The following is a 21,212-nucleotide window of genomic DNA, read 5'->3' as shown; positions in this document are numbered from 1 at the left end:
GAAAGAAAGAGAGAGAGAGAGAGAAAGAAAGAAAGAAAGAAAGAGAGAAAGAGGGGAAGAAAGAGAGAAAGAAAGAGAAAGAAAGAAGGAAGGAAGGAAGGAAGGAAAGAAAGAAAGAAAGGAAGGAAGGAAGGAAGGAAGGAAGGAAGAAAGAAAGAAAGAAAGAAAGAAAGAAAGAAAGAAAGAAAGAAAGAAAGAAAGAAAGAAAGAGAGAGAGAGAAAGAGAGAGAAAGAGAGAGAAAGAAAGAAAGAAAGAGGCATGTTGCCTTTGAGAGAGAGTCTGGGTTAGATCTAGACCAGTTCTAGGCCTGATAACTGTTCCAGGCCTTGATCAATGTTTGCTACATTGAATAGATTTCCAAAATAGTAGCAGTTTTAAAGACTGGAAGCATGAGGCTGGGGGAGGTTATGTGGTTTGCCCAGTATCACGGGATTGGTAAGGGTCACAGCTGGATTCATGGCCGCTCCAACCAGTGGGTGGAGTCCTGGCTCTGACAGCCACTGTGACCCTGGCTCTGGCCCGGGGCTGGGCGAAGGCCCCTGTGCTGCAGGGAGTGGAGTCCAGGCTAGGCAGGCTTACCTCGCCGACTTTCAAGTTGCGACAAGGGGCGATCTTGGTGAGATCACCATGCTCCTCAAAGATTTTGGAGATACCCATGTAGGAGAGAGTCTTCTTCAGGTCAAAGGTGCCCGTCATGTGGAGTCTGGGCACAGACACATCTACGACCCTGGGGAATTGACACGACAAGGGTGAGTGGTCAAGTCCTGTCGTGTTGCAGGGCAGGCCTCAGGATACGTGACGAATGAAATGTGTCCTCCCAGCCCCAAAGGTCTCCAATCTCTCTCCATCCACAGAATGAGGAGGGATTCCTTAACCCTGGGACCCTGGTTTCAAAACACTGTAAGCAATCTGAACAGTGTCCCTGCCTCCCAGCACACCTGCCCCAGAGCCCTGTACAGGGAGTGTTCTCAAGTCTCAAGTCCCCCTGTCTCAGAGCCCCTTCAGCCGCAGTCACTGACGATGTCCCCACTGTAGTCACTGCCGTGCCTGAGCCCTGAGCCCACCCTGACCCTGGAATATCTGACGCTGAAGGGAACAGGGCATCCAGAATCTGGAGCTAGACAGAACTGGGTTCAAATCCACTCTGCCTCTCATGAGCTCTGTGACTTGGGGCAAATGACCTTCCCTCTCTAAGTCACTTACGTGAGAAGGAAGCTGATCATCATCTCTCCCGCGGGACACTAGGGGTGCTAAGGCAAATGCAGGCAAGGTGCTCAGCAGACAGTCAGCACTTAGCAGGTGTCCATCCTCCTGCCCTCCAACTAGCAACTTCACATCCTCTGTGGCTGAACCGTGATCAGCTTCCTGCCCGGAGCCTGGGGCCAGGGTCTCCTGAGGTACCTGCAGACCCTGGACTCCTGCTCACCTGGCCCTGCACCCTATTTTCCCACCTACCCAAGGACCTCATTCCTGCCTATGTGTCCTCTCTCTCCTGCATCATCCTTCAACAGTGCCCCTTTGATCCTCCTCTGGAGAAGGCTGCACCCTATCCTCAAAAACTAATGCCAAGACATCTGTCTTGGCCCTGAATTGCCTTTCCAGCTTCCAGCTCATTTCTTTACTTCCCTTTGTAGCAGAGGTTGTCTCTGCTAGCTATCTCCACTCCCTCCCACGATTGCCTCAGTCCACTGCAGTCGGCTCTTTGACCTCAACTTTCTATGGAAGTAACTCTTTCCAGAGTCACCGTTGACATCCAGCCCCACATCCCAGAGTCAACTCTCAGTGAGCCGCACCTGCCAGTAATCTCTTTCCCCAGGGTGAAGCGTTCCAAGTCCACCCTTGAGGCTTCTCCTCCTTCCCCACCACTCCTGCCCCTGTCTGGCTCCACCCCACCTGTCTCTACCAGCTACGCTGCTGCTCCAAGACTCAGACCTTGGTCCCCTTCTCTTTTCCACCTTCACTCCCTCCCCATGAATGGCATTCAGTCTCACAGCTTTGAGTATCATCCACAGACCCGACGACTCCCAAATTCACCTTTCCACTAATTCATTCACTCAACAAACATTTGTTAAATGCCCACTGTATACCAGGTGCTGTTCTAGGTGCTGGAGATGCATCTATGAACAGAACAGGCAAAGATCCCTGCCCCTGACTGTGTGTTCTAGCAGGGAAGACAGGGGACAGAATCAACATAGCAAAAAGTACCACCTAAACCTACATACATGTACTGGTAGTATGCAGAAGGCAGTAAGTGCTATGGAAAAAAATAAATAGGTCAACTTGCAGAAATCAGGGATCAGTCCAAGGTTTGAGCAAACCTTGAGGCATGCAAGGGAATTAGACAAATTAGGATTTTTTTTTTCCTGAATAAAATGGGCAGTCACTGTAGGGTTTTGAAGAGAGGAGTGACATAGTCTTGCTTAGGATTTAAAAAGATCATTCTGTCGCCTCTGTTAAGAATATACTCTTGGTGCTGGTGGTGTGTGTGAAGTAGGGATGCGCAAAACTGATGCTGGGAGACCATTTGGAAGCCAGTGTGGTCGTCGGATGTTGGGAGCCATAGAGATGGTGGAAAGATACCAAATTCCAGATGTAGTTTCTTGTAGGCTAAAGGGGTTTCCTAACAGACAGAATGAGGCATTTGAGAGTCAGGGTGACTCCAAGGTTTTTGACTTGAGCAACTAAAAAGATGGAGTCACCATTGACTAAGATGGGCAGGCTTGGGGAGGCTCCCTGGGGACAGATCAGGACACCATTCTAGATGTGTTGACTCTAAGCTCCAATTACACATACAGGGGAGATTCTGGGTAAACAGAAAGATCCATGACTCTGGAGTTTGGGGGAGAACAGGGGCTGGGGCTAGAAGCATGGCAGTCGTGGTAATAGAGACAGCGTTTAAAGGTCTGAGCCTGTGCACTCACTCAGGAGTAAGTATAGACAGAAAAGAAGGCTGGGAATTGAGCCCTGAGACACTCACCTCTGAGACCTGGAGGAGGAGAGGGGTCTCCAGCAAAGGAGATTGAGGAGGGGAAAGGTGGGAGGTGCCGTGAGAGTGGAGAGCTTGAAGCCAAATGAAGAGCACCTTAAGGAGGTGGGGACACCAACCAGCCTAACAGCGAGGCCCGAGGCTGACTGCACTCTGCAACGCAGACACCCTTGAGGCCCTGGGAATGGAGCTGTCTGTGAGAAGTAGGTGCAGGAGCTGGACTGGAGTGGATTTGGGAAAGCATGAGAGGAACTAGGGGCTGTGAACAGAGGCAACTGCTTCACGGTGTTCACCTGCAAAGGCGGAGTGACGAAATGGGGGAATAACTGGGGAAAAACAAGGCTCAAGAGAAACTTTCATGTTGGGAAAAACAAGAGCATTGAGATTTCCTGCAGGCCAGCATAAGCCGCACAGGTCGCTTGCACAGAAGGCAGACACCTGCTTTGTCTTCTTGCATAGAAGCCTCTTCTATGAGCTGTAAGTTATCCCTGGCCCGCTACGAGGTTTCACGATGAGATGGAAGATAACAGCATCTTTGTATCTGACGGAAATGATTCAGAAGAGAGAAAAACATATGCTGATGTAGGAAAGTGAGGAGAGGATTTCTAGGGTGATGTTCCTGAGTAGCGAAGGGCCCTAGGTCCAGTGCGTTAATGGGGAGATATGCTTTCGTTTGTGCCAACATGGGAAGGCATTAAATGCAGCTGCTGCTGGCAGGTGAGTGCATATACCAATATGTACAGAAATGTGTGGGGTGCCCAGGCTGAGAGTGGACCCTCAACACTTCTGAATAGGACAATGGCTATTTCAAAACCACCAGCAGTTTTCTGCTCCTAAAGGTGGACCCTGGGAAATAGAGCTTTTCCTCTGGGGAAATCAGAGGAGCAGCACCTGGCCTCAAATTATGCAACTCCAAAGCAGGTGTCTGCCTCCTGCACAGAGGCCAGGTGGAAGTCATCCGAAGCCTAAATTCTGACATGTTCTACCCACATGTAAACTGGTGTGTGTCTGTTGACTTGGTTACTTCTTTTAGGGAAAAGGTGATTTTTCTGCTCAGGGTCTTCTCCCGTGTGGAGGAGACTGCAGGAAGAACACATAGGGATATCCCGTCCACCCCATAGCGGACCACTGAGATGTCCGGACTATGCTTCTCACCTGTAGATCAAAGCAACTTGACCACTTATCTCCCAGAAATAATGAGCTCAGACAGTAGGAATATTTGCCTATCATGTTCTAACCAAATGTAATTCCTTGGGGACTGTGGGCAAAGCCCCCTGTCCTGCAAGAGGATTTGGAGTTTCTTCTTGGGAAGGTAGACATTTCCCTGCCTGTCATTCCAAGGCCAGAAGTGACTGGGTAGGCAAGACATTCCTGGGTGAGAGGAACCTTCCTCTCTATGGCCCTCCTGGTGAGGAGGCCTGGCCTCAAGTCATGGAGATGCGGGAAGCAGTCCCAGAGGGATAGGAGCAGGCACTAGATAAATGGAAGGAGGTGCCCTGGAAGAGACACTGAGAGCAGCCTACACTTGGACTCTACAAGATGCCACTTCTAAGTAACTGCACTCTAAGTTATCCTGGGTTCCTGCGAGAGTTTTGGTTCTGTTATTCCCAAACCTCCAGGAAGTCTGGCACCGGCCTACGGAAAATCTCGAAGGTTCTATTCCACTCTTGAGTAAAGGTGCAAAAGGAGATGAAGCCTGAAGCCAGAGAGATGGTGGCCGTCCCCAGGGAACATCTCTGTGTGGTTGATCGTGGCCTGATGGTGGTCACAGCACTGGGGGCTGCAGAGGGCCTTGGTGAGGGGAACGTGAAGCCCCCAGTGCAGCACCTGAGCTGTAGCCCCATGGGGAAATCATCAGACATGGCTTGGAGATGGGACTGGAGTGCAGTCAGGATGGCAAGTTCCAGCAAATCAACTGCAGGGTCTCAATGTAATTTGAGTCCTACAGGAAAAGTCATATTCTGGAGTCCATGTCTCACAAAGCCAAGAGTGGAAGACCTGGCATTCCTCCCATTTCTCACCTTCTCTTCACCTTCTACAGCCCCGAATTCCTTAGGGAGATCTCCCAAGACATCCCTATGAACTCTAAAACTCTGTAGAGTGCAGGCTGAAACATGTCAGTCCCTTTGGGATGTCCCCATGTTGAGACAACATGGGGGAACCTGTGGATGGTAACTGAACTGAACTGACGTGACTCCTTTCACACGGAACATGGCCTTGGAGGCATTGCAGAATGCATCTGTGATATCTAGAGTGAGCTGCAGGCTCGAGAAAGGAAAATTCTGGTTCTGAATGCTTTCAATAAAGTCACATTTCTGGAAGGGGGGAGCTAAGTGCCAGGGCATTCCAAGAGCGCTGCCATCCCTCGAGATCTGCACAGCTTCACCTGCCCTTCCCGCTGGAAACATCTTCTTCAGTGGGGGAGCAGCCACCCTACAGCTTCAACTGTTGTGACACCACAGTTGACAACATCATTCTCCTCACAACTCACAGCTCTCTTTGACAGCCCGTGTTTGTCCTTGCAGTTTCCTTTGCTCCTCCGCCTTTCATACAGACTGCCACCCAACCTTGAAGACTTGGTTCAAATACCATATCCTCTGTGAAGTCCTCCCTGACCACCACCCTCCACTGAGACTCCATCTACTGTGCTCTCACAGTCTTGATGAATCTCCCTCAAAGAGTCAAGCACTTCACTCTATTCCTGTGATTTGTTCCCCAGTCTACTTCTCACCATGATATAAGTTTATTATAGAGCCCAGAAGAGGACTTGGCCATGAGGTAAGAGCTCAGAGAGAAGAAATAAGAGGGAAGACAGGAGAAGGAAAAAGCTGCGAGGGCTAGGCACCCACTTTACCTGCGTGACAGTAACGTTTTCCATCTGGAGAAAGTGTCCACCTGCAAGCCCTTCTCCAAGTGCTTCAGCTTGCCCTCATCAGGAAGGAGGAAGATGGCTGTGATATTTTTATGGTAGGGTATTTCCAGGATGGTGCAAGAGAGCTTATCATCATAGCCAACTTGGTACATGCCACTATGGAACATCATGGGCACCTTGACTGAACTGTTTTTCTCCAGAAAGAAATCTTCCTCTTTAGTTACATTTGGATCAAACTCATGTTGCCACCTGGCTTAGTTTGAAGAAAGACAAAATGACATGATTATCCCATGGGAAAAAAGGTGACTAAATCCAACTAACCACTAGTCTCTGTCCACACGGATTCAGGGTGAAAGGGGATGTTCTGGGGTATCAGGGAAGTCCTTGCCCTCATTCCACGTCCTGGAGATTTCTGATGAGATGGGCTCAGGTGCAATTATTAGTTCCCAAAGAAGTCAGGACTAGACTGCTAAATTAAGAGGGGAAAAGCAGACTACCATAAGCCCAGGTTCCCCTAAGCCTGAGAAAGCCCACTGAGTATGTCCTAACAGAGGGGACTGCATTACAATTAATGACGGCTAATTGAGTCTGATGTGAGTAGAAATGCTTGATTCTAATCTGAGTCAGTCCTGAAGGAGCTGCTGTCATGTGGAACTAAGAAAACTGGTGAAACAGGCTGCCATTGGGAGCTTGCCAAAGAGCAGTGAACACTGAGGCCTGGGTGCCTGGACTCTGAAGATACCTTGACCTATTGGGCATAAACTCAGACCTGGGTCTTTCAAACTTGCCACCCAAGAGTCCTCATTGTAGGGCCAACTCCCTGAGTTCAAATCCTGGCTTCACTGTTCTATCAACCTGTCCAAAAGGTTATCAAGGGTTAACCTTGGATAAGTGTCTCAATCTCCCTGAACTTCAGTGTTCTTATTTGTAGAATGAGGATATTGACAGCTACCTCATAGGGATGCCTTGACATGTAGCGGGATAAGGCAGCACAGCTCAGTGCCTGTGTATAGTGAGGTTGAGTAGGTGCTAGTCGTCATCAGCATCGTTATTTTCACTGTTATTCCTATTGTTATCTAGGGGACATAGGGATTTCAGGAAATTCCATATTCTCCCTTTTCCTTCTCTGGTTTAGGCACATTGAGGTTTTAGACTGCCAGTGGTCACCGTTTTTCTTCCTTAGCCGTCAATCTGCCTGTGGATTTTGAGAACCCTCAATTTTTTATATTTAGTACCATGTTCCCGACACTCCAGCAGTGATTTTATCTGGACTGATGGGTGTTGGCCTCTGATTCTCACCTATTTTGGCCAACCCGTCTGTGTATACGTGTTCTGTGTGGTGTTGGGGGATAAAGCTGAAATTTGGAAACATTCTTCCGTCTTTTTTTTCTGTCTCTCTCCATCAGATCTGGGAAATACATAAAGTCTGATAAGGAGAATTCATATATATTATATATAAGAAGACCCACCAAGTGATCACCATCACCATAATCAACACAATCACCATCTCAGGTGTCTGCTTAAAGTGCTGGAAAGCACACGGTGCTAGAGCCAGGAGAAATGGGTTCCAGTCCTGACTCTCAATGATGGGCTTTGTAACTTGGAGTAAGTCAGTTAATCTCTCTCTGAATGTTTTTTCTCATCTAAGAGATGGGAACGAAATGTAATTCTGACCTCTATAACCAATGTTGTGTTAGGATAATCACTAATCATGAAAATGACAGACTTCATAAAGCTCATTTCACATACATTTTCACTTTAAATCTTGATAATTGTATGATGAGTTATGTATCATGGTACCCATTTTACAGATAGGAAAAGTGAGGTTCTGAGAGATAAATGACATATGAATTCAAGGTCAAAGAGCAAACAGTGGCCAACCCAGGTTTTTAACCCAAGTCTAATGGTCATCCTATTCTTTCCACACCAACATGCCAAAAGCCTTACCTCGGAAGAAAATATAATTTGTAAGAAGCATCACAGTGCCAGGGTCTATATTCTCTATCAGGTTGTTAATTTTCCCATAGGTTTTATTACTGATAAAGTCATTGATCTGCTTCTGAGTAATTTTCAAATTCTGAAAGTTGGTAAGGATGGTTTCTGCACCGTAAAAGTTCTCGGCATCTTCCACAAACTTACGCTGGGGCTGCAGCCCCCGGTCAATGAACAGCGTGTTCCCGATGCTCACTTTGAGGTCCTGGGTCTTCTGGTTCAGCTCATGGATGATGTAATGGAAGCCCTCATGAAGATCTTTTTCTGGGATCTTTCTGAAGTTGAACCCCTGCTTGATCTCATCCAGGGTGCTGTCCTGGGCACCCAGGCACAGCAAGGAGAAAGCTGTAGAGATACTCAAGGGGGATAGCATGATATTCCTGCCAGGGCTGTTGGAGGCCAGCTTCTTGAGAAGCTTAAAGCCAAAATCCATGTTCTGCCTTGTAAGCTCCTTGGCTGCCTTCCTTTCCTTCCACCCTTGGGCCTGGCTCAAAGCTTTATAATTCCTTGGTGAGAAGCTCGGCTTCAGAAGACCTTTCACAGTGAGGAGAACAGCCAGAAAAATAGCCAGGCCCAGCGTGGGGTTCATTTTCCTTGAAGACTATCTTGTTGAGTAGTAGACCTGAGGTTAGCAGAAAAAAAGAACATGATAACCCCATCGCCCACAAGTTACCCAGAGGAAGACCAGATGAAAGAAGAAATACAGTGACTAGTATGTGTTGTACATCGCAGTTTGTGAGTGCTTTGACCCGTTCATAGCGTTTAACCTTTGTAGTCACCCTGGGGACTAGAAATGACTTTCTACATTTTGTAAATAGGAGGACTGAATGTAGAAGACATCTCTTGTTTTTGTACCCTCTTTATGGAAACAGTGTCTCAATTCCTTTGAGGAACAGCTCTCCTCCCCTCCATTGGACCACAGTGAGGATACCCCGTAGTGTAGGCATGTGACCCAGACCTACTGTCATAATACTTCATTCCTTTGCCACACTGGCTGGTTAAAGACGAGAGTGTGGACCAAAATCAGACCAGTCAGTGTCTTTCTAAGGGAATGTAAAAGCCCCTAAACTTTGAGGCAGCTAACTTTGTGAAGTAGCCCTGAAGCTGAATGTGGCCATGGTTTCCACATGTAGGAGAGGAGAGCAATAGAGGGAGGTGGAAAGACAGAAATGGACTGACACATCCGATGACATCTTCGGAGACCCTGGACTAAGCTTTACCTCAATTTACTACCCACTTCCATGTTTCCAAGTTATAAAAGCCAATAAATTTCCCTTTTAGAGTTGGCTGGTTTGAGGTGAATTTTTTCCCCTTCAGCCAAAAGAATCATGACTAATTTGCAGAGATCAAGCCCTTTGTTTAAGCGCATATATTCTCTAGGTGGTGGATACTCATACCAGAAGGACTTAGGTCTCCAGGAAACCTTCTTCCCTACGCCCTTCCCAGGGAGGGAAGGGGATGGCACCATGGGAAAGGAACAGCCAGGTCTGCCTGGCGCAGGACTGCTGCTCCTTTCACCCACCTCTCAGCTTTGACATCTTCCAACGGCACTGTGAGCTTCTGGGAGACAAGACTTTTAGTTACTCTTTGCCCTTAATCTCCAGTCCTAATGTTGCAGAGAGATGCCAAAAGCGTGTTGGCCTAATTATTGATTTCTCTGGTTGGACATACTACTGTCAGTGATGGTTATACCAATTCATACGTAAAATGAAGGCAGATTTCTTTACTTGGTCATCTGTTATATCATTTAGTCTGCTTTCTTCCTGTGATTTATATCTTGCATGTCTGTAATTCATGGGTAAGAGTCAGCCTGTCCACAGTAAAGGCTATTCATGGTTGTCTTAGATTGGGTTCCCTAGAAGCAGAACCTGAGATGGGGATTTAGGTGCATGTTATGTATTGAGGCAGTTGTCTCAGCAGGAGCCTGTAGGGAAGTGAGGGAAGTGGGATGGAAAAGGGAAGGAGCCAAGGTGACATCTAGCCTTGGCCTGGTCCACAGTGGAAGGGCTCTCCAGGCTGGCCTTTTGGACAGAATCAGTCAGTTGGTGGCTGTGATCTGTCCTGTGGATGCAGGTCATGGTACATAACTGGGTCAATTAGGTCTTATCAGCCAAGGACAATTTTCTGGAGAGGGGAAGGCCACTATGAGCTGTCAGCAGCCAACCCTCACAGCAGTACCAGCAAAGGGGAACTGGGTCAGCCACCAACAGGGTCTGCGCAGCTAAATTCCCATGCCTGGCTCTTTCTGGTTGACTGAATAAGCAGATGAATGAACACTAGGCAGGACCTGTACCTGGGAGTGTCCCCAGTTCCCAGGTTCTTCATGTCCAAATCCTTCTATGCCAAGCACTGTGGATAGAGCCTTGATCACAACAAAGGTCTTCAAGGAGTTTGTAGTATAGTATTGGAAAATTCTAGTGAATAATGCTCATTGCTCCCTCAGCATCCATTCTCCCAGCTTCCCAATAGATCATCCTCCTCCTTCTCCTCCTCTTCCCCCTCCTTCCCTTCTTCTCCTCTTATCCTCTCCTCCTCATCTTCTTTTTCTTTTTCTTATTTTCAGTAATATACTCTTCTTTCAGGCAGCCCATGTGCCTCAGGGACAGAAGCTCCTCCCTATTCCAATGGAGGGCCTGATTGGTGCAGGGGCATCTCAACTCTCCTGCTACTGGTTGCTTCAGGAGCCAGACCTAATCCAATCATTGCAGGTGGGAATTTCTGCCCTGATACTTGTTTAGGGAGGGGCATGTGGCTTAAGAGGTACAATGAGGGAGGATTTCAAGACTGTTTGTTGGAATGTTGGGGTGCTGCCCTGTCTCTTTCCCGGGATATCTTGGGCAGGAAGGTATGGCAGGCAGGGACTAACAGCAACTTTGCCCCATGGGGGAAGTGACTCGAAAGCAAAGCCAGAGCACAAAGAGGATGCATCCAAGGGCTCTTAGGACAAACCGGAGCTGGGGCCATGGAAAAAGCTGGCCCCAGAGCGCACCCTGCCTCTGGACCCCCAGTGACATTGAGTTACATCGTCATTTCCTTGAAGCCAAAAACATCCTCACAAATACGGGCAGATACAATTTTTTTTTAAATGCCAGGACTACGAAGTAGGCAGGAGTTCTGTGCTCTGCTCTCATGCCTTCGTAGCTGTGTGACATTCCAGGAAGCACTTTCCCTCTCTGAACCTAGGTGCTCTCTAAGCACCTTCCACCCCCAAAAACTACTTTTTGGTAAAACTTAATAACAGCTGGTGATAAACAAGGGCTCTATGGGCTGTCTGAAAACAGACTGTAGAAGAGAAATTAGTAAAATTCCCAAGGATGCTTCAGATAAACAAAAGAAAATAGAAAATGGGAAGGATTCCATCTCAGGGTTTAGGGGGCTGCATTGTTTACAAAGGCTGCCTGGATTAAAAACAGAGGCTTCTGCTATTCACAGTGGGCGCAAGTGCCCAGTGCCTAGAAGTGGAGAAGTTAAGTCATGTCCCTCCCTCAAGGAGCTGAGAAAACATTCTCAGCAGCAGGTTTCACAGCCATTTGACATGGAGGACGTTCAGCAGCCTGGCAGGAGCCTTGGGACGAGGCCGGGCAGGGCAGGGCCGGAGCAGGGAAGGAACCTGCAGAAAGCGCCATCCCGGGAACACTGTGGCACGCACAGCTTTACCGTGATGTTCAGTCGCTGTGCCCTCAAGTTTTCTCTACATTGCCAAGCTTCAGAAACGAGAACAGATTATGGAATTCCAGGTCTGGATAGCGGTTCTCCCCAGCTTGTGTGTTTGTTAGGCGTTTCAAGGCAAGTCTCCTCACCCTTCAGGCTTACAGTGTCTTCATCTATTAAATGAGGGGAAGGTGGTGATAATTTGGTTTCTTCCCCCATGAGATGCTGGTGATCAGGTGGTACTGCCACCACCGTCCCCCCAAGGGACACAGCCCACACCCTGGCCTGGCCAGGTCTCAGCACCCTCCCACCTTTGCATGCCTGTGTCACAACAGTCCCCACCAGGCCTCCTGCCCTGGCTCCCTGAGTGCCAACATCTGGCCTTTCTCCCCCAAACAGCCCACACCAGCCCAATTCTGGGCCTTTCCATCTATCATCACGGGCTTTAAACTGACCCAAATTTGTCAGTTGGGTTAGATACCTGAGTAGGCTAATTTTTAATTCCATCAATTAAAATAGCTGAGCAACCGGTTATTTCCCAATCAATTGATATGTTGCTCTCCTGAGTTGAGCAATTGTTTGTTGGCTTTTAGTTTGGAGTGTGTGTGTGTGTGTGTGTGCGTGTATCTGTGTGTGTTTGGCTGTCACTCAAAATAAATAAAGAGATAAAGCTAAAACAAAACCAAGAAAAAAAGAGAACAAGATAGAAACCGAACCCCATGGGGTACACATAGGACACATAAGGCTATAGTCAGTATTTCAAGTCTCTGACCATCCTACTCCCATGCTCCCTATTAATTTGGAAAAATAATTTCCTCCTCTTATGACTAGATAAAATAGTGCCTCACTGACCCGGAAGTTATTCATCCTAAAGACAGATCCAAACCAGGTGGGAAGCGTCTGCACAGGTAGCACAGGCGGCTTAAGTCTACATGAGAGGGCGTGTAGCAGTGGGAGGGCACTGCTTCCACCTCCCACACCGTCCCAATGAGCCAACTGAAGCAACAGTGAACGATGACAGCAGACTCAACAATAATAATATTTCCAAATTTACAAAGCGCTTCCCCCATTATCACCACAGTTTGAAGAAACAATACCTAAACAGGGAGAACACACACAGGCTACAGAAGGTCTACTCAGCGCACAGTGGTTTGGAACCACAGTTTCCTTTAGAGAGACCTCCCCCTGTCCTTGGGCAGGTCACTCCTCTCCTGATAGTTGACCACCCTCCCTCTCTTCCCTCAGATGAAACTGACTGGCTAGAAAGAGTTGGTGTAATATCCTTCTTCAAGCCAATGAGACCAAAATGTTTAGAATACTTTGGACAAGTTCCCAAGTCTTGAGAACCAACAGAGTGAGCTTCAGGCAACCAATGTGTTCCCTGCTCATTGGGGAGATGCTTCCTACACTTGGCTGCATGCACCAGGCACCCCTTCCTGCCCCAGGAACCCCAGGCCCTCTGAGATGCCACCTTTCCTCAGAACCTTTTCAAAGCACCCCTTGGAGTGTGTAGCACCTGGGTAAACTCGGTGCCCTCCCTTGGGCTGAGAAATCTGGGGAATCCTTGCTAAAGATGTGCCTTAGCCTCCCAACAGAAGACCCTCACCAGAGCCCCATCTTGAAGAGCCACTCCAGGCCTGCTCTGTGGCTCACCTGTTTTAAAGGACTCATATTTTTTTAGAAGAAATCACTCAATATACAGTAGAAATTAAATTACTATTTTTAAAAGCACATAAAGAACTAAGTGGTGGTAAGATATATCTTCTCTCCCCTGTTAGAAGTAAGAGAAGCGCCGTAAACAAACTCTGATGACCACAGCAAATATACTTTTTCCTCCTTCCTGGAAAACAAAGAGTGGAGCACATGTCCCCATTCCACTTCTTAATTTGCCCTGTAGATTTCTGCCTTCATTCTTAAAGAAATACGTTTGAGTCCTCACTCTGTGTCAGGCACTGGGACACTACAGCAATGCCCAGAAAATGGTCCATATTGATGTTGCAGACTGACTCTCAGCCCAGCAAGCCCCACAGCCTTCTCCAAACCCTCGAGAACTTTCCAGCTGTTTGCCTGACCTGGTCCTCCTCCCCTTCTGTGACTGCATTCTAAGGGGAGGGGATATGTGGGTTGGAAAGGCTGAGAGATCATCGACTTCAGGATTATCTGTGCCATAAAGAGGGAAATGAGGCTCAGAGTGGACAAAGGAAGACATCATGGTTGCAATGTGCATCAGTGGTGAGAATCCAGCTGGTGAAGGCAATTCTGCAGAAATGCATTGAACAGGCTCCTTGGCCTCACTTTCTCCACGAATCAGTGAGTTGATAGATCTAGCCTCTGTCCTCAGAGAGAGAGAAAGATTCCCAAACAGCTCACATACAAGGCTGACTATGGCCAGCATCATGCAGCAAGGGTGGACCCAAGTTGGAGGCACCACTTATGTCCCAAGACCTCTCCCATCCCCACATTCATGAAGCTTTTTTCTCTAGAAAAGCACTTGGCAGTAGACATCCATAACACTCTGCCAAAGACGTTCAACAAATTCCTCAAGAGGGGTTTACCTGGATTTTGGAGATCCTCTAGAATTTTCCTTTCATACCCCCTCCTGTGGATAGTGCTATATCCTCCCTCAATCTGAAGAAAGCTTCACGTGGAATAGACAAGAAGCACTCGGTCTTTTGAAAGGGAAGGTCTTATACTCACAGTACATTCAGAAGTCCACTGAGCCAGCCAAATGCATCTGCCTTTCTTGCTTTATTATTTATACTTCCATGGTCTCTTGGAAGACTAAGGTCAATAAAATGAGCTGGCGTGAGTGGGCAGGTGATGGAGGCTTTGGGATGGCCACACCACCTCCCCAGGAGTTCTCCTCACCCGTGGAGGCAGCAGCATGATATTGTACCGGCCACGCCCACTGGGCTGTGGCTTCCCTAATGAACTCCAGTAGACACCTTTTGCAACGACTCTATTTCCCAATCTCTCTCTGGGTATAGAAGTCAGAATAGTCTACAAGTAGATGAGCCTGGAGTCCTAATACTGAATATTCAACCCAAATATCATCATTGCTGACCATAGGAACAGGTTGATAACTGGGTTTCTTGGGGTCATTCCCATATATCCCTCACCATTTTCTTTTGCTATTTTTTCATGTGTTCCAAATTGTCACCTCTGTTACCTTAGCTCACATGGAGTCCTTTGGGGAAAAAGTTCGAGGAGAGACAAATAGACAACTAAATTCATAAGTTCCATTAGGAAGAACAGGAATTAAAAATTCACCTCAAAGTTCATGATCATGGAAACTACAAATTGTTTTCCTATTGTATATTTATTGTGCTGGAGTGATGAGACTATGGCTGGGCTTTGTTGTCTCCGCCTCCCCCTTACTTTTCTATATTTTCCAAATTGTCTTTAAAAAACAGATACTACTTTAGGATTAATTTTTCAAAGGCTTAAAATAAAATAAAATTCTTATCTTCAGTTTTATCTCTTGGAGAGAAAAGCATTGATGATGTCTGGGAACCTTCCAAACCCACTGATCCTGGGATGGAAGAGCAATAAGTTCAACATGCCTATCTTCAATTCTGCTTTATCTAGTGAGCTCCAGTGAGCAGAAAAAACATTCATGTATTTCTTCCCCATTTAGTGGTGCTTCACAGTAGGTCATATCTGACCGAAGCACCTCAGAGGCCTCAGAAGAGCCGTGGGTGGTGTTTTTCCTTCCTTTGGGTTGCTGCTTTTGGCAAAGACATGACTCTCATTCCCAGCGCTATTCAGAGCAGGCGACCCAGAGAAACTTTCTTGGAAAGAGGCAACACTAGTTCATTCCCAGGCCTGGTTCAGCCACAGACTCTATGCACTCAGGGCCTAGACAAACAAGGCTATGGTGATGTGGGTTCCGGAGCTGCCCAGATCAGAGAGTACCCCCGAAGAAGCCCCTGAGCCACCACCTTCCCTCGCCCAGGGAGCAAGGCCTGCCTGCTGGGATGCGTGGGTCAGAGACACCATGTGAACGGCGAGACAAGAGACTTCACACTGGCCAGCTCTGGTCACCAAGGGGCTGCAGAGGAGATAGAAGGACAGGTTGAGACCAAAGAGTGCAGGTGGTCCTATTGTTACTGTAGAGTCTATAGTGGTGGAAGATCAGAGCCAGCAAGCTGGACACTGACCCAGAATCCAGGTCTGTACCCCTGGTTTGGGAGGGAAAACCTTGCCCTCTAATGACAGGGTGAGGCCTGTGTGAGTCTGAGGGCCATGCCTCCCTGCCTGCCCCAGACACACTCTGCTCCAGGGCAAATTCCCACGGGAGACATGCAGGGAGAGGCCAGGGTGGGGATGCCCACTGAGTGACGTGAGCAGCACTGGGGATGCCTGAATTCAGACAGTGCCAAAGGCCAGTAGGCCACGGGAAGAGGGTAGCCACAGGTGGGCTGCAGGCCAGCCAGGCGCTATACCTTGGTGGGCCCATCCTGCCTGGGAAAAAGAGCCCTGGAGGAGGTGCATGTCTGTGGAGAGCAGTGAAGGAGATAGGCATGGGAAGGAGCAGCCCCCTCCACGTGCCCATTAAGGGACCTCAGCCTAGACTTGAGGCTGCCCTGACTGCCTGTAGTTAGGATTCAGGTCCCATGGATTTATGCCTGGTGTTCATCGGGGGCTAGGAGGATGAAGGGGATTGTCCAGCCTGGGGAGATTATTGTTATAAGTTAATGGGCCCAAGACACTGGCTGGAGGCTGAGGGGTGGCATGAATATTTTTTACATTATTGCCTTGTGTAGGGGTGAGAGGGGAGCTAGGAATTTCTGGTCCTCACCCTCACTCTTTGAATCTCCCAGATGCCAGAAACATGTTAATGACCATGCCACACTCTAACTCCAAGAGCTCTGGTCTGATGGGAACACAGGAGAACACAGAGATACAAGTCACACTAGGTAAGGGCCAAGGTAGAGGTAAGTTTGGGAGGTGAGAACATGCAGGAGGCACCTGATCCTAGCTGGGGTGCTCTGGTCTGCATCATAGATGGGGCACTCTTAAGCTGGGTTTTGAAGGGTAAGTAGGTGTTCTCTAGGAGAAAACTGAGGGCAAGAGAAGTATATCAAGGATTTTGCATCCTGGAGAAAGTGAGTGAACAATCTAATGCCTCCAGAAATTGTAAATGTGACTTTGGGCTTCTGGTTCTTTAATGGTAAAATGAGAATAACCTATTTCTAAAGCAGTTGTTTCCATCCTGGGAGTGCATTAGAATCATCTAGGAGCTTTAAAAATATCTATTTTCAGAACATTCCTCTAGATATTTTGAGTTAGTTGAGGCGGGATAAATCCTGGGTGAGGGTACTTTTAAGAACTTCTCTCCAGGGAATTTAACAAGTACTAGAGGTTGAGAATCCCACTTCAAAGCAAGTGATTCCCACCTGATGATTCCCAGGTCTTTTAAAGCATTCAGCCACCAGGTATCAAGATAGCTATAAAGCTACAGCATTAAGTTATTGGCACAGAGACAGACAAGTTGACCAATGGAATGGACTAGAGAATCCAAAAGAGCCACACAGGAAGTCACCTGATATGTGACAAGGGCATCACTGCAATTCAAAGGAAAGGATGATCCTTTCAATGAGTGGTGAAACCAAAACAAAGCAAACAAACAAAAAACCGGTGGATGTCCATACAGGAAAAAAATAAACAGTGACCATTTTACTCAACATACAAAAATTAATTTGAGAAGTCACAGACCTAAATGTGAAAGGTATTAGATTGAACTATATGAAACTATTGGTCTTTAATATTTTTCAACCTCAAAACCCACAAATATTAATATATTTTCTTCTAGAATTTGTATCAAATGATAGTAGAAGATCTTCGTGACCGTGAGATAGGCAGAAAGTATTAACCATTTAAAAAAAATGATAAATGGAAGTTCATTAACATTAAGAGCCTTGTTCCTCTAAAAGTACCTAAGAGAGTACAAAGGCAAGTCACAGGCTTGGAGTGGTATGTGTAATGTCTGTGTCTGATAAAAGGCTCACGCCTGTTTTTAAGCACTTCTACAAATCGACTGAAAAAAGACAACAACTTAAAAACTAAGCAAAGACATGAACAAATAGATCACAAAAGAAGATATCCAAATGGCCAATAAGCATCTGAAAAGGTGCTCAACATCATTAATCATCAGAAATATGCAAAACAAAACTACAGGAAGAACTCACTACACACCCACTAGAATAGCTCAGATTAAAAAGACTGGCAACACCAAGATGTGGAGCAAGTGGAACTCTCTTACACTGCGGGTGGGTGTGCAAACCGACACCAATGTGTTGGTTGGAAAATTGCTTGGCAGGATCTATAAAAGGTAAACATACGCTTACCCTTTGACCCATTCATTGTACCTCAGGGTATATGCCCAACAGAAATGAGTGCTTCTGGGTTTACAAAGATGTGTACTGCAATGTCCACAGCAGCTTTATGTAATAGACCTAAAGTGGAAACAACCACTTTTGGAGGCCGAGGCCGGCAGATCATGAAGTCAGGAGATCGAGACCATCCTGGCTAACACGGTGAAACCCTGTCTCTACTAAAAATACAAAAAATTAGCCAGGCATGGTGGCGGGCGCCACCCACTCCATCTACTTGGAGGTCTCAGGCAGGAGAATGGCGTGAACCCAGGAAAAGGAACTTGCAGAGAGCCAAGATCATGCCACTGCACTCCAGCCTGGGTGACAGAGCAAGACTCCATCTCAAAAACAGAAAAAAAAAAAAAAAAAAAAAGAAAGAAACAAAAGAAAAGAAAAGATGGCAAATATGGATATACCATCTTTATGCAATGTGTTAAAACTCTACAGAATATGTAAAATTTGGAATCACAAATCGGAACACGTGTACAAGATAGAGAGCTAATGTTCTTAACAATGAAGAGTTCTTATATATCAATAAGTAACCACATGTGTTTCTCAATTAGCAAAAAGGTAAAAAATTGGGGTAAATATGCATTGACACATTGTGGGTGGGACCAGCTTTGATTTTCCTCATCTTATTTTCTTATTTGTTTTTGTCTTTGCAGAACAGGGTACTTCCAGACACATATTAGTAGATACGGTTATTCATAGACATTATGTATTTTTCACACCAACTTTGTAAGTTTAGGTGCCGCTAGACCCATTTTTACACATGAGAAAACTGAGTTTCCTATAGCTGGACAGTTAGCAGATTCAGGACTCAAAAATCAGATCTTCTGGTTCTGAACCCCTTGTTCCATGGATAGCTTTCTGGTAGATGATAAATGAAAGCATGGCCACAGTATCTTGGCAGCCAGCATGGACCCATGGAACTCTTGGCAAGACTGGTAATTCATCCCTGGAGCTAGGCATGAGAAGGATGAAAAATGTCTATCTGAGTGATCACCTTGGCCCTTGGTTCTCTTCTCTAAGACAGAGAAACAGGCAGACAACACACACACACACACACATACACACACACACTCCCCCTTGGACTAACCTCACCTCCCCAGTTCCTCCTTTCCCCTCAGGTCGGTCTTCCTTGGCCTTCCCCAGGTGTTGATGATCCCAGCCTCCTAGTCCTCTTTCTGTCCTGGTCCTGCAGCCTCCAGGTTCCAAGTGCGTTCCTCTAGGCTCCCCAGCCCCTCAAGCCTTGTCTACAAACTGGGTGGACTTCTGCCCAATGACCTGCTGAGCCTGCCTCTGCCACCTCCACCCCTTTCCCAGGATCAGCCTGGCTAATTGGCCCTGCCAAGTGTCTCACTCAGAGAGCAAAGCGTCTGGGAGTTCCCTTCCTCACCCCTTGGGAAAGCTCAGGCCTACTTTTTCTCTCCCATCCCAAATAGCAAGGGGCATTGTGCTAGGTACACCCAGAGTGCTCTGTAGATTCACTGATGAGGGCCTGGCCTGCTAAGACCTGAGTGTTTGGCACCCAGTAAACTTCATAAAGGTGAGTGCACCAGAAACCAGAGTGACACATGCCATCCCCTCCCAGCTCCACAGCCCTGATCCCTGTGATCTTCTTTGAGCAGAATCTTTCACCCCAGATTCCTTTCCTGGGGCAGGACAGGAATGGCTGTGGGCACGCTGGCACTGCTGTAGAATACCAGCCACCTGGCATAGATGTTCACATGGCCCTGTCTCACCTCCCAGGTGCAGCCTGGGAGCAGGCAGCCTATCCATCCAACCCCACCCCACTCCCAAGCTCTGGGAAGTCTGAGGGCCTGGGCCTGTGGTCTGGGTACCAGACATAGGTGACCCATAATGCACCTGGTGGCTGGAGAAGCCATCCCTTCCTCTGGTTCTCAGTGTACCCACCTGTACAATGGGCAACAGGAGACTGCACTGGATCTGTGGTTGCCTGAGAAAGCCAAACTGTTGGAAGTCATGCTGTCAATCAATTTCACTTAAAATAATATAGACCCAAGTCTGTGCTAAATGTCATTCTAGCCAGATCTAGATGCTGGTAGAAGAGCAGAACAACAGAGGATGTTAAAAAAAAGAGCATTTGCTCAACATCACTAATCATCAGGGAAATGTAAATGAAAACCACAATAAGATTCCACCTTACTCCTGCAAGATGGCCATAATTAAAAAGTCAAAAAAAAAAAAAAAAAAAAAAAGATGTTGGCGTGGATGTGGTGAAAAGGGAACATTTTTACACTGCTGATGGGAATGTAAATGACTACAACCACTATGGAAAACAGTATGGACATTCCTTAAAGAACTAAAAGTAGAGCTACCATTTGATCCAGCAATCCCACTATGGGGTATCCACCCAGAGGAAAAGAAGTCATTATACGAAAAAGACACATACACGCCCATGTTTATAGCAGCACAATTCGTAATTCCGAAGATATGGAACCAACCTAAGTGCCCATCAAACAATGAGTCAATAAAGAAAATGTGGTATATATACACCATGGAATACTGCTTAGCCATAAAAAGGAATGAAATAATGTCCTCTGCAGCAATTTGAATGGAGGTAGAGGCCATTATTCTAACTAAAGTAACTCAGGAATGGAAAACCAAATATTGTATGTTCTTGCTCGTAAGTGGGAGCTAAGCTGTGAGCACAGGTATAAGAATGATATAATGGACTTTGGGGACTCAGGGGAGAAGGTTGGGAGGGGGTGGTGAGGGATAAAAGACTACATATTGAGTACAAGGTGCACTGCTCAGGTGATGGGTGCACTAAAACTCAGAAATCACCACTAAAGAACTTAACCCGTGTAACCAAAAACCACCTGTACCCCCAAAACTATTGAAATTTAAAAAGAGCATTTCAGAAAAATATTTATGGAAGGAAAATCGCAAACTGCAAAAAAGTGCATAATTTAATGTTTTTCTGCACTTTCAGGTAGCCCATCAATTTGATTTCAGCAGTATGTGTACTTCTGTGCATACCTCATGTACACACACACACATGCACATATATATACATATACATATATTTATATACACACACACACACGTTTAATTCTTACAAGTCTGTGAGGGATCATTGCCTCACTATACAGATTAGAAAGCTGAGGTTTGGGATAGTGAGTCATCTGTCAAATGTCACATGGTTATTAAATGGATGTGCAGCTTCACAAGAATTTCTTAATATAAAAGCAGAAAAAAAATGTGGATACCACTAGTGGAGAAAATTTGGGAGAAATCAAGGAAATTTTGGGGCTGTCTGCATGCTCCCATATAAGGCTGTGGCTGTTAAATGCCGGCTCCTGGAAT

General features: G+C 46.7%; 1 protein-coding gene and 1 long non-coding RNA gene across 4 annotated transcripts in view; one reads left to right on the top strand and one right to left on the bottom strand.

Moving 5' to 3' along the window:
* The window catches only part of LOC110743825, a 12,284-nt gene extending 4,627 nt beyond the window's left edge, over positions 1–7,657 (top strand). Inside the window, exon 3 of the long non-coding RNA XR_002523487.2 lies at positions 7,266–7,657. This is a non-coding gene — a long non-coding RNA (uncharacterized LOC110743825). The remainder of the gene's footprint in view (positions 1–7,265) is intronic.
* The window catches only part of SERPINA12 (serpin family A member 12), a 21,433-nt gene extending 8,406 nt beyond the window's left edge, over positions 1–13,027 (bottom strand). For 2 of the 3 annotated variants that reach the window (XR_004184792.1, XR_004184793.1), the window contains exons 1-3: positions 7,807–8,451; positions 5,842–6,112; positions 581–728 (exon numbers count right to left, since the gene is read on the bottom strand). Coding sequence is in view for 1 of the 3 variants with exons in the window: in XM_017961499.3 (XP_017816988.1) it covers positions 581–728; positions 5,842–6,112; positions 7,807–8,440 (1,053 nt within the window). In the remaining 2 variants the exon portion in view is untranslated. Of the gene's footprint in view, positions 1–580; positions 729–5,841; positions 6,113–7,806 lie in introns of all 3 variants that reach the window. The other variant, XM_017961499.3, reaches the window with a different exon arrangement.
* Between the last annotated feature and the right edge of the window lie 8,185 nt (positions 13,028–21,212).

Source organism: Papio anubis, chromosome 7, assembly GCF_008728515.1.
Source record: "Papio anubis isolate 15944 chromosome 7, Panubis1.0, whole genome shotgun sequence".
Taxonomy (NCBI): Eukaryota; Metazoa; Chordata; class Mammalia; order Primates; family Cercopithecidae; genus Papio; species Papio anubis.
Note: the sequence above shows the minus strand (reverse complement) of the source record. Positions and strands in the feature narration are given on the sequence as shown.